Source organism: Eulemur rufifrons, chromosome 7 (genome assembly GCF_041146395.1).
Source record: "Eulemur rufifrons isolate Redbay chromosome 7, OSU_ERuf_1, whole genome shotgun sequence".
In the NCBI taxonomy this organism is placed as follows: Eukaryota; Metazoa; Chordata; class Mammalia; order Primates; family Lemuridae; genus Eulemur; species Eulemur rufifrons.
The window spans coordinates 277,193,528-277,210,990 of NC_090989.1; the positions used below are offsets into that span (position 1 = coordinate 277,193,528).

Sequence of the window (17,463 nt, forward strand, 5' to 3'; positions counted from 1 at the left end):
AGTTTGATTTTAGCATTTCAAGATATGTATTTTTAACTGTTCGAATGCTAGAGAAAAAAGTTGTGTGGATTTAATGAGAAAAATTACAGTATGGTGGCCTCTGACAGGCATTTTTAAAGAGATTTTTTTTTTTTTCCTCGAGATAATTTTGACAATGGGACTTTTGCTCACCTGTTGCCTATGTGACCTAACCCTGTGCAGGATGTGGCTCTCTGTGTGGCTGTCCCTGGATGCCGAGCATCATCTGCTTCTCTGGTCCTTGCTGCCAGGACCTGCAGTTCCCCCTGTGTCCTTGTGGTCCCCTGCTGCTGACTGCCCATCTGCTCTGTTCCTTGTTATGGGGGCCAGACCTTGCAGAGATTGGCTCCATTTGCCAACAGGGCTCTTCTCTGCCTGTCCCATCTTCCTTCTAACAACCATGATACCAGCTAGGGTTGTGTTTCCACTCAGGACACAAGCCTCAGCAAGCATTTTTCTTACGCCAGTACCCTGTCCAGCTTTACAATAGCCATCTGGGCTCTTGCCTCAATACTTCCACCAGATTGGTAGGACAGTGATGGCAGGGTTCAAATCCCAGCTCCACCATCGATCCTTAAGACCTTGAGGAATGACTCAAGTGATCTAAGCACTGTTTCCTTCCTCTAAATTGGGGATGATGATCATTTCTTACTCAGACAGTTACTGTATAGATTAAATGAGATAATAACACATGGAAAGCACTTAGTCTGGCACATAAATGCTTAATAAATAGCAACTATTTATTGCTATATTAATACAATTTTGCACATTTCTCCAAGTTCAACTCTCAAGCTATCAAACAGATAAGAAGCTGAATTACATATCCTATTTTATTTTAGGCCAGTTGTGACTTGTAACCTAAGATGTTAAAATATGCTTCTCTTTGTGCTACAAACAAAACAAGAAGGTAAAAGCAATGGAGAAAATGGCAGAAGAGGGGTTGTGGCTGCCAGCCATTTTCCTTTCTCAGAGTTTTCTTTCTTGTTAGATCTATTATCTGGGAGCGGGGCTGCCCTGCTGGCTTTCCATTTGCCTTGCTAATAACAGTAAATCCAGCAGCTTCCACTGCAGTTCCTGTCTCCTTCAGCTGACTCCCAGGCCAATCAGCATTTCCCCTCTGCTAATGTCAGATGTTCCCTGGGAAGTCCTGCTGAAAAGAAAATTTATGACCAAAGTTTCTCCAGCTTTTAACCCTTCTGCATATCCAGCTCCAGATGCAGGGTGCTCCAGAGGAATGCTAGGTCATTCCTACACGTGCACTCCTATGTTCTCGCTGATGCTTTGCTGCCCTGACAAGGGGCCTCGGACCCCTGGAAAAGCTCAAATGAGCAGCTGGGCAGACAGATGCACACATTCTGGGCTGTACCTAATGTGGACTAAATTTGAGCTGGGTTCCTTAGCAGCTAGAGTCTCTGTTGAACTATGACTCAAAGGAGTCATATTCATGTAAGAATAAAGTGTTAGATCACAAAATTGTGAGTCTGACTGGATCTCATAACTGAAATCGAAAGGAGGGGACAGGACTAACATTTATCAAGTAATAAAATATTAGCAGCTAAGATTCACTGGGTGCTTGGTCCTTCGCATAGATTTCTACTTAATTCTCACAATAATGCTATGAAGAAGATAGTATTACGATTTTCATTCATAAATGAGAAAAATAAAGTTCAAACAGGCTAAAAAACTCAGAAGAGACCAGAGAGCTAGAAAAAGTAACAGGAGCAAGAGTGGAACCAGGCAGGTTCTTCTAGGACTGAGCTCCATAGTTAGGACTACCAACCTACAGCCTGTGATCTAGTGTGACCTTATTTTACTGAAGAGGAGATTAAAGCAAGGAGCTCAGAGAGGGAGAATGACCTGAGCAAGGTTGCCCAGCAAGTACTGGGAGGGACAGCTTTAAGCAGACAGAGAAAGCATGATGTTCTGACCCACAATAGCCACCTCCTGAAATAAATCCTAAGCACCAATTTAGCTTTCAGGAGACAATGAGTGGCACTCCACAATCTCTTCAGCCGAAGAGAGAACAATGGCTGTCTGCAGAGGCTCAGGCTTGCTGGCAACGGTGGCAGTGGTGCAGCAGCCACTGCCAGGCCCTTACAGACCTTATGTTCTTGGCACAGAAGGGTCTTATCACACGGTTTTCATTTTAAGTAAGTTCAGGCCTTTTGGGATGTCTACATTCTAGCTCAACGGACTTTTCTCCATGACCTCTTCTCCACCTCTCCACAGAAGTTTGATGATATACTTAACCAGATTAGTAGATCTAGTAAACTAATTTTTGTCCCAATTCAAAAAGAAAAAAGAATGTCAAAATGTACATGTGACAGCTGTTTGGGCCTCTAATGTTATGGAAAAGCAGCTGTTTTCATTTATATTTGAGATATTAGTCACTCTTAGAGTGGGACAGAGAATTCAGCTAATAGCTTGTGCTTTAACCTACAGAAAATACAGGTCACAGAGACAAAATCAAAATACAAGGGTATATTCACATAATATTTTGGTCTTAAAAAGTTCAGAGATGTTTATAATGAGAAGCAACTATTTAATAATGATGTTCTCATAGAAATCTGACATCTGACGTGATGAAATAGATGGTAGCTTTTAGGAGAAAGGAAGTTTCCAAATAGAGAAAGTCCATGTAAGTAAGGGAAAGAGAAATCCTTCTAAGGTCTAGCATTTGAAAGTAAGCTGTTTTCCTTTTACAAATTAAAAATTTTTTTTAAATTATCAAAGCAATATAATACACATACAGTTTTAAAAGTAAATAATGCTATAAGTCCGATGATGAAAAATAGTAGCTTCCCGCCCCATTCCTAAACCCCTCCTTATAGGCAATTAGTTTAAGTTTTTTTTGGTGATTTCTTCTGATACTCACCTTCATATTTCTTATTAGCATTCCTATTCAGCTATTTTTAAAAATTATTATCAATATCAGACAGTATCTATTAACTTCTACTATAGAGGATGAGGATATAGTATATATCCGCTCTCCCTCTCTTGGAAACACACATAGCCCCTTTGGAAAGTGAGTTTGCTTTACTTTTCTTTTTCTGTAATACAGTGTGTGCAGTAGCTTCCTCCTGCTGGGCACCCCTACTTGACTATCAATGCTTAAAATGACTGTTTTTGGTATACTCCTCTGGTTCCCTGATTGATCCATATCATTATGGGAACCTGGGTGGCAACACTAATTTCAACTGATATGCATCGCCTTTCATTGTTAAGACATTTACATTTTCATTTGATGATTTAATTCTCTGGGGGAGTTTGATCTCTGATAATCGAAGTACAGTGAATCTGCTCCTAAACAGAAAGTGGTGGCCTAGGCTGGCAGGGAATGAAGCAGCTTTGGGCCCTGGATTGGGTTTCATTCCACAAAATGTGTTAGCCACCAACTCTGGGCCAGCTGCAGTGCTGGTAAACCACAAGGAACCCGTGCCTTTCCACAGGAGCTTTCATTTCACTCAAATTAAACTCAACATCCCTCTCCCCAAGGAAAAGGAAGGTTCTCGTCCTTTTCTTTTGGCAAGATCACTGCATTAGGAACTGGCTGGGGACAGGCCCATGGCACCTCTGTCACAGGGCCAAGTGGCTGAAGGACACTGTTCTCTCTAGCAGCTTCCAAGGCTAAGGCAAGGCTTGTTTCTCTTAATGGCCACTGTTGATCCAGATGGAGTCACTCACCGCCCATGAATTTATCCAGGCTGTGCTGCCTCTAGTTCTCCCTGCATCCAGGAGGGGTGTTGGTGCCCCAATTAGAAGATATGTGGAAGCGAATGGAAAGACTCAGGTAATGCCTGATTCTGATGGCAAGAGAGACTCCCTTCAGGAGGGGAACACCCACAGTCCTGGGGACCCAAGGAAGTCCTTTCTGTCAGAAATGGAATGACTTACAAATAAAAGTTGGAAGCAAGAATCCCTGTCAAAAGTGTCTTGTTGGTTTACCTTTCATTGACTATCTCCCCCATTAGAATGTTAGCTCTTTGCAAACAGGCAGCTGTCTTCCTTATTCACCACCTGGATTGTAGTAAAGACTCTATAAATATTTATTGATTGATAAGTTTGGTTTCAGGTATGCTGTACCTGAGAGATCTGCATGACCCTCAGGGTTTTTTAGACTTAAATCACACTTTACCTTAATTCACATTGTTCTGCTATTAAATGTAGTGTGCATAAAAAAACGGAAAGCTGAAGTTTTGCTATGATTTGATATTTCTATGATTATGTGGTGACAGTTTCCGGAAAGATTGAGGAGTTCCAATAGACTACCTCGTATCTTTTGCAGCACTTGGGCTTTAATCACATCTCACTGACTTTCTGTTTGAAAAATTGGTTTGATGACACAGTAGAATCTACACACCTGGCTGACTGCCATACTGTGATTAGTAGCTAGGTAACCAGAGAGGTAGATGCTGCTATGTCCTCTCCCCAGACCTGCCTCACAGTGCTAATCCAATGCCATTTTCCCGATTTTAAGTTACCTTTGTCTCTGGACATTATTGTCATTGGAAGGGAGAAAAAGAAATATCCTCATTGACTTGCTATTTTTCTTTGTCTTTTTTCTTAATGCACTTAAAGTTGTTGCAGATATGCAGCATAAAGTACTGCTATTTGTAATTTACTCAAAAAGGAAAAGCTCTTTATGCAAAGTTATTACTGCAGTTGTTAAAAACTGCCTTTTAAATCGCTCATGGGGGGAAAAGGGCTCCAGTGTCAGGTGTCTGCCAGCACTGGAATAGGAGGTGGGTGTCTCAGCCCTGGCTGGTTTTTGGAGCCATCTTCTGTGGGTAACTCTTCTAAAGCAGTGGTTTTTCATGGAAAGTGGCTAAAATCAGTCTTGGAAGGAGTTTTCCAGGAGGAAGAGTTTTCCCTACAGCTATCAGTAGGGTAAACACAAGAATGGCCTGCCTAAATGGCCCTGGTTCCTCTGGGGGAGACTGAGACTCTTCATGGACGCTGGAGAGATTTCAGAGGCACATGCAGCACTCCAAACCTCTCAATCTGTAATTCTAGAATCATTATCTCAAAAATCATAGCGATATTTAAGTATATCTCCTCTTTTAAATGTTTTCTGAGAAGGAGCAACAGGCTCTGTGAGCTACTAAACTGTTAATACAAAGGCTTTTTAAAATCACTTGTAAATACATTTGTTACTGGCAATTATAGTTTGTTCACTTTATCTCTAGAATCTTTTGCATAGGAAATTAAATTTGCTTATATAAACTATATGATGAATGAACCTTGTGACCATTAATCCACCCCTACATTTATGGTATGGGTTTTCTTATTAGTAAAAAAAAATCATTAGAGTTGACTCTCTGAATCTAGTTTTCTTCTTGTTCAAAGTTGAGGATGCTTCCAGTAGATTCAAATTCAAACATAATGCAAAGGCTCATTCTATCACAGGGTATAAGTTTTCTATAGACTTAATTCACTGGAAAACAAGAGGTGAAGGCAAAGGCCAAGTCATATGGGTAGAAAAGGAAGTAAACCAAATCCTAAAGAGAAAGCCAGGTTTTATGGTGTGCCTGGCATAAGAGTAGCAGTAGGGATACCAACAGCGGGCACCCACGGAGCACTTACTATCAACTAAGTGTTTTATATGCATTCAGTCAAAACAACAACCTTCCAAGGTAGGTATTATTACTTCCATGTACAGAAAAGAAAATTGAGGTAGGAAGGGTTGATGACTTGCCTAACTTTATAGCTTGTGAAAGGTACAGCTGGGCTGAGGACTTGGGCTGGGTTGGTTCCAAAGCCTATGCCTTTTCCACTGAGTCTGGCTGCTGCCCTCAGCTGAAGCTGGCACATTTGGTCTGGGGAGAAAAGCGCAACAGCCTCCACTGAGCTATGAGCCCTGTAACCTTATCCAGGAAGTACCACACACTGGCTAGCAGTACCACCTTTGGACATTTGGGTTTGAGTCCTTGCTCCCCCACTTACTAGCTGTGTGACATTGGCATGTCCTACATCCTCTCTGAGCTTTAGTTTTCTCATTTGTAAAGTGAAAATAACAACCAATTCAAATGCTTGTTTTAAAGATTAAAATATAATAAAACAAATAGTGTTGGCAGATTGCCTGGACAATTCTGAGTATCAGTAAGTAGCAACAATTATTATATTGAAATTGTATGTGCAGCTTAAAACCATAGGTCAATGGAAGAAGCTGTGACCTCAAAGATGTTACTTAACATATGAGGTAATAAAAATATCCTACAAAAAGGAATAAAGATTAGTGTTTCCTATGCCACAAGGATATATATTTGTAAGTTCAGCAATTCATATTAATATCAGTAGAACCTAAACTATGTATTTTTAATTTTTATTTCCCCCCTATTTTATTATGAGCATTTTTAAACCATAGAAAAGTTGAGAGAACTATACTGAAAACCCATGTACTCATCGCTTAGATCCTACAATGAACACTTTACTGTATTTGCTTTATCACATATCTATACAACAATCTATCTTCTTTTTTAAAATGCATTTCACAGCTAGAAACAGACATCAGGACATATGCTCCTAAACATTTCAGCGTGCATATTATTAACTGGAGTTCGACATTTAAGGTTCTCTTTTTACTTTTAGGTAAAATTACATATAATATACGCACAAATCTTACCATCTGATAGTTCTGACAAATGCATACACCTGTGTGACCCCAGCTTCTGTCAGTATATAGAATATTACTTTTACTATAGAAAGTTCTCTTATTCATGTTACATTTTAAGTAAGGAAGCTGTGATGCAGGGAAAAAAACATTGGGCTCAAGAATCAAAGGGTCTGGGTTCAAATCTCATTTACACTACTCACTAGCAACACACACAAGTGTGCGTTCGCACACGCTATATATGCGTCTCCTCTCTCTCTCTCACTATTCATATATATCTCCTCAGTTTTCTCAACCATAGAAAAGAGATAACACCCATCTCACAAGGTCTTTTGTAAAGGTTAAATACAAGAACACCTGGAATGCAGTAAGCGCTCAGTAGATATAATCAAACAGGAATCATTACCTTGGTACTTTCTCTCTACCTTCCTCCCCACCCCTCCTCAATCTCAGGATATTGTTTTTCAAAGAGAAAATGGTAAGGACAAACAAAATGAAACAAAATAAAAAAAACCAAGCAGTTAAATGAGAGATGAGGGAAAAAAGGCATCCCTCTGCAAAGGCAGTCCTCTCCCAATTTATCCACTCTGACTTCAGCTAATTAAACATCTGTCTCAACAGTCTCCTCAGCAAATTATTCATCCCCACTTTGTGACACTGATTGTTGGTTGCAGCCTTTTCCCCACTTGCTACCATTCCCAGAAACTTCTAAGAGTTTACTCACCAGGCACATGGCAAGGAATGATGCAGGGTCCCCATTAACCCCCTACAGTTGCCCTTGGTGCCAGTGCTGTTCATAATGCTGCCAGACGTGTCCTTAAATCTGCCTCCCCAAAATAAACCTGTTAGGGGTGACAAGGTTTTTGTCTACATTTCTGATTTCCAGATTATGACACATTTTCTAACTGCTAAGTACATGTACTAGACTGAAACATAGTATTTAACAAAAATTTAACCTAAAATCTGTTTTTTAAATTAGTTTTGATGACAAAGCAAGCAGGTAACATAAGGTCTCAAATGAGGTGAAATGGAGTCTGGTAAATTACTAGATAGCTCTTCCTCAACACATAAACAAAAGCTTTGCTTGTGACCGTAGCGCCAGCAGGCAAACAAGTGAAGTTGCCTGGCCTGGATGTGTGTCTTTCTTTATGTACTAGTGTGTGCAAGTGTGTGTGTGTGTTTGTGCATGTGTGTGCACCTGTTTAGGCAGGAAGTGGGGAGGCTGGGTAGGAGAGAATTGTATTCTAAACTACAGGGCATATCTTAAAAATGGTATGCTGAAAACTGACTTCTTCTCAATCCCTTTTTCTACTGAAAGGACTGCCTAAAGAACTATCTTTTAAAAAGATAAATGGCTAATAAACTCACTTAAAAATACTAAACTACACTAAAGACCCAGAAATGCAAATTAAAATGAGACATTAACTGCTACCCATCAGTTTGGCAAAAATTAAAGATGGATAACATCCAGTGCTGGTAAGGGGGTGGGGGAAGAGGCACCCCTATATACTCTTGGGGTGTTAAAGAATGGGCATAAACTTTTTAAAGGACAATTTATTTTTCTTAACATTTTAAATGAGTAAGCCTCTGACAGGCAATTCCATATTCAAAATTTAGCACAAATGTGCAATGAATATTCATACCAGATTGTTCACTGAATGTTTCTGTAATACTGAAAGTTTGAAAATCATCTAAACATCCTTCAATAAAGGGATAAATGAAATAAATTGCCTAGAAAGATAAGAATGAGTGGTAACTCTGACACCAAATAATGCTTATGACATATTATTGAGTGAAAAAAGCAAATGCAATATCACCTATATTATGTGATATTACCAAGAAAACCCACACACATTTTTCATGAGTTCATTTAACAAACATTTATTGAATGTCCTCTATTATTTGACAGGTACCTTGACAGATGTGGAGTATACAAGTAATTCAAAATATAAAAACATAAAACAGGGACCTCTCCACATGAAACTTATAACCTATATGTGTATCTATCTGTATGTGAACTGAAGAAAAACCTGAAGGATTTACATCAAAGGAAGTTAGAAAAAAATCTTTACTTTTTACTTCACACACCTCCAAAATGTTTTATTTTTTCCAACAAGTATTTAATTTTAATTTAAATATATTTTTAAAGCCTATCTTTTACCATCACCTTCTGGTATTAACTCCAAGGAGATCTGGCCACAGCTCCAAGCTATTTCAATTCTCCCTGTGCATTCAGCCCTAATAAAAGAAATCAGACTTCACCGTGGTATCCATCCCTCTGTTTCCTGAACACAGCACCTTCCACTCTGTTCCACACCTTAATTCAGGGCTCCATCATCTACTGGACAGATTTCTTAAGAGCCTCTGCACGGGTGTCTCTGCTTCATGTTTTGTGGCCTCTAATTCATTTGTACAACACAGATGGTGTTTTCCACAAGAAATTGTGATTACATTGCCCTCCTTTCAATGGCTCCTCTCTGTCATCAGAATAATGTTCAAATTCAACAGTTTACAAACATGACCTAGTCCCAAAGGACCACTGCAGTCTGGACACTTTCCCATTCTTCTTCACCTGGCCCGTTTTATTCATCTTCAGGTCTCAGTCAGAGAACGTACTTAGGATAGACTTCTCTGACTCACTAAGTTTGGACCAGAGCTCCCCTCTTCCCATATGCACCCATGCACCGTATTAATATTATAATTGCCTGCTGATTTGCCTGACTCCCCAACTAAACAGTAAGCCCCTTTAGGGTAAGGACCATTTCTTGGTCTCTATAAAATCCCTAGTACCTACACAGTGCCTGTTATCTTTTTTTTTTAAATTGTGAAACAAAGTTTATTGAGGAAGGACAAGATAGGTTTACAGAGCAAGAGCAAGATACATTCGCCACAGAGGACGAACAGGCCCTTTGTCTTAACAAAAAGGCTCCACAGTGCCTGTTATCTAATAAGCCCCCAATAAACGAATGTACCTCTTCTATTTTTAAGTATACTATCAGGCCTGGCCTGGTCAGATCTGGCCCCTGCCTAGTTTCTGTAGCTTACCCTCTGCCCTCTTCCTGCTCTAGTAATTTGGAACTTCTATGTTCTATGACTACATCTCAAAGCATGTTTACTCCTCTGCCTGGAACGTTCTTCCTCTCATTTACCCACCTGGCAAAGTTCTAATTAATCTTCAAAAAGCCATCAAAGAAATCACTTCAGGGCATCTTTTCTCAGTCCCCTACCCCACCTAGTAGTTTCAAGTACTCTCTTATCTGTGTTGCTTTAGTAGCTTATATACATCTGCTCAGTAATTTACCATATTTTAGTGCCTCTTTTTCTGGGTACTTGTTGGGTTTTCCACCTGATTTCTAGTATAGCACTGGTACGGAGCAGGCAGCATTTGATGACAACTGCTGAACTAAACAAGGTATCTTAGAGCCATGCAGTGCTTAAGAGCATATATAGACCTTTCACACAGTGCCTGGATTAATCCTCACTCAACCTCTCTCATGTTAGAGCTGACGAACGCAAGGCTCACAGAGATTCAGTACCATGATTACAAATACAGTTTCTTAATTCCAAGATAGATTTTCCTTCATCTTTTTAAACATTTCTAAAATTGGGATGCAGCTTAAAATCAATATGTACATTTGATGGTAGTAGTATTTTCTGAGAAGCTATTATTAAAATAGTAGCGCTCTAGAATTAGTCCCTAGTGGACCCAGGAGAAGGTCCTCTGACTTCAAACTGTGGGTGCCTCCCATACTACCACAGAGCCTCTTGGGGCACATGTCTTTTCTCTTCCTTTCATTCTGCTTTTTTTGTTAATCTAATCCATGCTTATGACTGCCCCAGATGAAGTGAATGAACAGATTTTGTAATGGAACAGGAACTTCTGAAAGATTAGCGAGTAGCAGGAAGAGTAAATGCTGGTCAAATGTAGTTTTGGCGAATGATATATTTCAAGTTTTTCTGATGTGGCAGTTGCGAGAGCTCATAACACCCTTCTAAAATAATTGGGTCTCTAAAGTGGTTCCAAAAGATTTTTGCTTGACATAAATTCTCTAAATTTCCAGGCATTCTGGATAAAATAGTTGACTGCAATGCCATCTTTAAACGTGCTCTGCTCTATATTTGAGAAGATCCATCAGGAGCTTCAGAGCACTCCAGACAGGGGGAGGCTGAGGTGAGATGAAACAACAAGATAAAGAGGCAGAGAGAGGAGGCAAGGAGGAATATTTAACTTGGAGCTTCTTGCCTGGGGCACTTCTGAGTTATACACCTTAGAAACACTTTAAACATATAGTAAATTATAAACCTAATTTACTATATCATTTTCCCACTGGGTCATTGGATACTGGGTATCAGGTCTTTATTTCCTATTCAGTGCCCATGCATGAGTAGCATCAGCATGATTATTTATTCTTTCATAAGGAAGAACAGTTGTCTTCAGAAATTACTGCCTTTTTGACAAAGAACATTAAAACAGTTTATTTACTTTTTATTCTTTTTCTTTTTTTAAGGATTACCTGCTACAGCATAAGGCAACCACATATCTGTGTCTCTGGCTTACAAATTCTACTTTCACAGAAGAAAGGGTTACTGGATTTTCTGTCTTTATAATCACACATGAAGTAGGACTCTGTTCAACCCTATAGCCAGGAGATTCTTTAGCTTACTTTAGTCTTTGGGGGGTATTTCAGGCTAGAAGGGTGTTAAAAAGCCTACTTCATCTAAAACAGATATGGGTTTCCCTTTTCTATAGGGCAGCTCAGGACAGGTGTATGTTGCTTTAAGAAAGCTAGACATAAAACATTAAAACTGACACCAATACAGACAAACTGTGCAATTACAAAAAGAATTCCTGGCTTTATATCCAGATTCACCACAGGGTTCCTTTAAATGCTGCACTTCCCTAGTGCATTTAGATCTCAGAATCAATGAACATTTCTGTTTACAGAATTTTAAATTTGTTCTCCCATTAGGGTTCTAATAAGCAACATGGTACAAATAAAAAGAGTATGGGCTTTGAGGTCAAAAAAGCCTAGGCTCCAATTTAGATTCACCATTTACTTACTATGGAAACTTGGGTAGCTTTAACTTCTCTTAGAGCTAAGGAAAGGGAGGCTTAGAGAAGTAAGTACCTGACTATACATGTAATTATCATAGTTCCTTAATTCTAAGATACACCTTTTTTCCCCTTCACTTTGTAACATTTCTAAAACCTGATCTGTAAGATAAGATGTAATAAAATCTACTTTCCAGGGTAGACTGTGCAGACTAAATGAGGTAATATCTGTAAGCACACAAAGGCATGCAATATATCAGCTCTCATCCACTTGGAAGAGATCTTGCTTTTGGAAAGATCAACTCCTCCCCTGACACACAAATCTCCTTTAAAACACTCTTGGATAAATAATGAATTCATTTGTATACAACTTTCTTGGTCTATCTGGCATGAAAGTAAAGCATACCATGTGTGGTATTGCAGAGACTGACCCTATTGCAGCCAGTCAACTACAGATGGTCCACATTAGGTCATAGGCTCTAAATTCTTCCCCCACCCTAGGCTGCCTGATCTGTACCCTGTCATAATGCAACCACCAACTCTGCATTTCTTTCCAGTTCTTTTCTTTGTGTTCATACTCTGTATGTCCGTTCCCCCTCTTTGGACCTCAGTGTATTTCACAGTGCTTAGAAGTTTGGATTTTATTCTACATGCAACTGTAAGTCATTTAAAGGTTTGGAGCAGAGATAGGATCTGATTCATATTTTATTTCATGTTTTGTCTGTGTAGACAAAAGATTGGAGGAGGCCAAGAGCAGAAGCAGGAAAACCAGCCAGGGTACTATTACAACAATCCAGATGAAGAGTCATGGTGACTTGGACTCACCCAATGGAGATGAAAAAGACTAAATGGATTCAGGATATATTCTAGAGATGAAACTGATACGACTTGCTAATAAACAGATGTGAGGAGATAGTTCAGGTAAAAATTCAAGACTGACAACTGGATATTTGGCTTAGGCAATTGGGTGGATGATGGTACCAGTTTACTGTGCTAGGCACCTGCTGTATCTCTCTTGGAGGGTCAATTTCATTACAATTTTTTTTTTTTTTGGCAGGGGGTAGGGGGAGAGTTAAGTAAATTAAACTGCAAAGTAATCTGAAATGTTCTTTTTATGTTAAAATATAGTAAGCCATTGCTTTGATTGGCACTGCCCTGCCCTGCACCTCAACTCCTCACAGCTTAAATGTGAAGGACACTGTTTAAATATCAATTTCTCAAGCGAGAAGTTCCCTGACCACCCTACATGATGCAGTGAGCTCCCCTGCATCCTATTATTCTCTTAGCCCTTTATGTTTACTCTCCCTCTAGAATATAAGGCGCTCCTTAGCAAGAGCCTTGATCTGCTTCACCACCGTCTCCTTGCACCCAGCACAGGTCTGACACCTGGGGCACATGATGGTGAATGTACCACACAGCTACAAATACATTAGGGATCAATATTTACATCTGACATGAATTTTGAAGATACAACTTAAGAATCTAGTAATGCCATCATTAGTTGTCCCTCAGACCAGACCCCCACACCATGTCATACATGTTCATAGCAGTATTTTAGGGAACCACGTTTCAGAAGCCCTAGACTTGACTATCACATTGGTGACATTCTAGGGAAAACAAAGGAAATAGGCAAGCAATAAGGTGCTCTGTGGATCAAAACAGTTAGAGAGGCTAAGAGGGAGCCCCCACCTGACAAAACTAATACTTTTTCTTTCAAGTTTTAGGTGAAATTTTATAAGAAAGAAATATGAATGTTGCCAGGCTTATTAACAATACTGTAAGAATTTTTTAAAAGGATCTTCAGACTAATAAAGATTTGTCTTTTATTATCAAAAGGCAAGAAAAGATGGGGGTGAGAGAAAGTTAATATGCTTCTGTTCAATTTTTCAGCAGATAATAAAGAAAAAACACCTCTATTTCATAATGATAACAAATACTGAAACTGAGCTATGAAGAAAGCTATTCTGCTTGGTAAATCTCACTTTGACGCCTTCTCTGTTTTGTAGATCAAGAGGAACCTATATTTCTGTGTCAATTTAAAAATTGACATTGATCTGTCTCCATTTCTCAACAGTGTCTGTCATGCCCAACATCATGCTTCAGGAGGCTGGTAAAGGTTGGTGATTAACAGCATTTTTAAAAAACAATAACAAAATACTAAGAAGCTCAGAAGGTCATTGATTGTGAGGGTGACCTTGACAGAAGAAGAACTTGATGAACTAAAGCTTTTATTCACTAAATAACAGGTTAGTACATTTTACTGGCTAAATCAAGGGACCTGACAGGCTACTCTTCACTGTGTCAAAAACATACCCACCCAACTGTTATAAGTAAAGAGGCTTCATCTAATTCTTCTAAAACTGGATTCTCCAATTACAATTTTCTTAAACAGTGGAGATTTTCTACCAATTCAGATAGATTCCAAATGTCAAGTAGGTCAGTAATAAAATGAAAAGCTGGAAACTTTAAGAGACATTTAAAAACAGGCTTTAAAAACATGGGCCTTAGCAGAGAACTGACTGGAACATACTGTGAAAAGACCACTATAGTTAAGTACATGAATATTAATAGAAAAAACCCTGCAGTGTTCATAAATAGTTATGACTTGATGAAATAATTACAAATAATACAAGTCAAAATTTTAGATCAGTTACAAGTGCCTGTAATGATATTCTATCTGAAAAAGCAAAATGATTTTGAAACCCTAAGGGTTTCCATTGACAAAGCTATTTACCTAAACAAAGAAGAATTCTTTTGCTCAAGCATCTACCACCTTCTGGTTTTTTACAAATTAAAACTGGGGAAGGAGTGCCAGAGGGAAGAACAACAAAGTATTTAAATATTAGGACTGCTATTAAGCTCACATTTTGATTTAATAATGAAATACTTTAAGTTCTAAATTTATTCTTACTATTAAGTGAAGAGTTGTGTGGTCAGTCTGAAAAAAAGATAAGAGAAGTTAAAGAAGTATGCTATCAGCCTACCAAAGGATTTCTGAAATCTTGTTCTAGAGCAACTAACCTCTAATGAATAGTGTGAGAACTATTGACACTACATGACACATGTGGTTTAATTTGAAGTGGTATTTCTCCCCTCCTCACTGCAGTTAAATAAGAGTAGCAAAGAGGCAACCATTGTTCTGTACTCAATCAGGTAAAAGCTGTCTGAAGAGAGGGCTCAGGACTCTGATTCTGTCCCAGACATGGGGCACGGCAGGCACCTTCTTGCAAAGACTGAGTAGATCATTGTGGTAAAGGCTCAGGAAGTGCAAGATGAGTGTCTCTAACCTGGCATCTCTTCCCATCAAGTTCATGACTAAGTTCATCTATCATAATTGGTACGTAGTAAGTATTTCACAGACAACTGTGAACACCAACACATTTTTTTAAAGTAAATATACTGGTGACAAGAGGATTTTCATTAATCACCTCCAAAAGAAGTCCACTCCACAATACAAAGTTCAAAAACACAAAATATATCCTGCCTTTATCAAGCTAACTTTAAACAAATATCTTTGCCAAATTGGAGATCCCTCTATTTCATGAGGCTGTAATTAATAAAGCTATAGAAAGATCTACTTGTTTTTAAAAAGCTTTTTGGATTACGAAAATGGACAGTAATTCATGTAAATGTATCAATCTCAATTGGCTTCTCTAGTACGAAAATAAATAAATAACACAGATCACTGTTTTTCAGATAATGAGTCTTAACTCTTTGCCAAGGATATGGCAAAGACTCTGATGGAAATGGCAGTGATGTGTACACAAAGGTGAACATAAATAAATGTGTGCATGATAAATGCTGGGAATGGACATAGATAAACAGGTATGCAACTGGACAGAGATGACTGGAGTCCGAAGGAAAGATACTGGCTCAACTGTATCTAAATGAGTTCATAGGGGTTTCATGGTCTAAAAAATCAGTGACAGCAGAATTTCTATAAAGGTTAAAAAAGTTCCACCTCCTCCTTGAACAATTCAGAATAATGCCTTCTTAGAATATAATGAATTATATCACAAATATACTTTTATGTAAAAAATTTAGGAACAAAACAAGAGAAAAGGACCAGGATCCTAAAAGAGGATGCATGCTTATCAAATATCTTTGAATATCTAGAGCTGTTTAAAAGCTATTATATTGGCACCTGGAACCCCAAAATATCTACTTTCCCTTGGGAAGGAGTAGCTATGCCTCTTCAATCATCCCCTAAATGCAAAGAAGTTTGACCCCCATGCAATGGATAAAAGTCACCCAAAAAATGAACAAAAGAGGTGTTTGGAAAAACCAGAACACCATTCATCCCAGCTAACGACTTGTTCATTATGAGTGATGATGGATAAAGACTTCTCATGCTGAGATGAAATCAAGATTTATATGCATTGTTTCCTCTCCCAACTTGTGGGAAGATCATCATCATTTAATTCTATCTCTGCGGCCAGTGATGGGCATCCAGAGAGCTGGTTATCAAACGGCGCAGTCAGCTGGCAAAAGCCGAAACGTGCAGTTGGCACATCTGGACGGAGCCGCCACAGCCGAGGGTGAACAATGACTCCTGGCAAGCATCCAAATTGCTTGCAGACGCTAGCAGGTCTCATCTACAACCGCCCCTACCAGCATCTCTCTCTCTCTCTCTTTTTTATGAGAATCAGATTTTCATTGCTCCATTCAATTGCTCTCCTCTGCCATTTTTTACAGCTCTTATCGTTCCCCTGGAATATGGCCTTGAGAGAGCTCATCCGTGTCCTTCACTGTGTTATCTCTTCTAACTTTTATTAAAACTTCAGCTTTCATCGGAAGATAGCTAATTAAATCTGGAACAGATTATATGCCTCCCCTTAAAAGAGCACAAAACTATTTTCTTCAACCTGAGCAATGCTTTTTTTCCTTTCCAAAAGGTGAAATCAAAGATGTCTAAGAAGTCTCTTTATTTACAAAGCTAGATATTTGACATGTCATATATGAATTGATATATATTAAAGTTGTGTGTGGTATGACAAATCTTTGAGCTATTTCTCAAAATAATTATTTCTCAATACTGGTAATATTTTTTTTTGTCTCTTTTAAATATCATAGCTAATACCATAAGCTTATTTTCCATATAAAGTTGAGTAATGAGGAATTAGATACTAATAGGTATCTGTGCACATCAAGTGTTTTATCTTTTTTAAATCTTTTAAAATTCGTCCTCATTTGGTAAAACTGAAGAAAAATTTTTCTTCTTTTTTTTCCATACCCTAGACACTAGTAACTATAAGTTCTCCCATGAAAAATTATGTGAAAACATGAAATTAAAAGCAATGATTCAAGTTTAGGACTGATTCAGTTTTTAAGACAGCTCTACATCAACTAATCAGTAGCACAAGTAGCTCTGTCTTAATCTACCACAAATTATTAATGATGGAACTTCTATAACTGATATGAATACATTCTCCTCACATATGTCACTGACCCAGTCTCTTCCTGAGCCCCAGTGGCAGAGTAAAATCACTTTTTTGCTGCAGACCTGCTAACCAAACCTTCCAGCAATGATATCTGAAACAATCTAGCCAGCCATCAAACACACAAACACACCCACTCATCCCTTCCCTCCCCACATACCCTAAGCCCTTTTAACTAAGGGTTAAGCTTCTACTGCCAGGTTATGATTTAATTATCCCACCTGAAATTTTCTGAGATCCTTTTCTTCGCTTCACTGCCTTTAGCAAGATTTCTTTCATTGTGACCTTTGTGTTGTCCACCTGAATAAGGGAGAATCCATGAGCAGCATTTCTGTAAGAAAAGA

The 17,463-nt window shown here is 38.7% G+C and overlaps 1 protein-coding gene across 9 annotated transcripts in view; it reads right to left on the bottom strand.

Annotated features, from left to right (window-relative positions):
• MAPKAP1 (MAPK associated protein 1) overlaps positions 1-17,463 on the bottom strand; it is a 237,538-nt gene that overhangs the window by 80,735 nt on the left and 139,340 nt on the right. For all 9 annotated transcript variants that reach the window (XM_069476792.1, XM_069476791.1, XM_069476789.1 and 6 more), the window contains one exon: positions 17,341-17,450. In XM_069476792.1, coding sequence (XP_069332893.1) covers positions 17,341-17,450 — 110 coding nt within the window. The remainder of the gene's footprint in view (positions 1-17,340; positions 17,451-17,463) is intronic.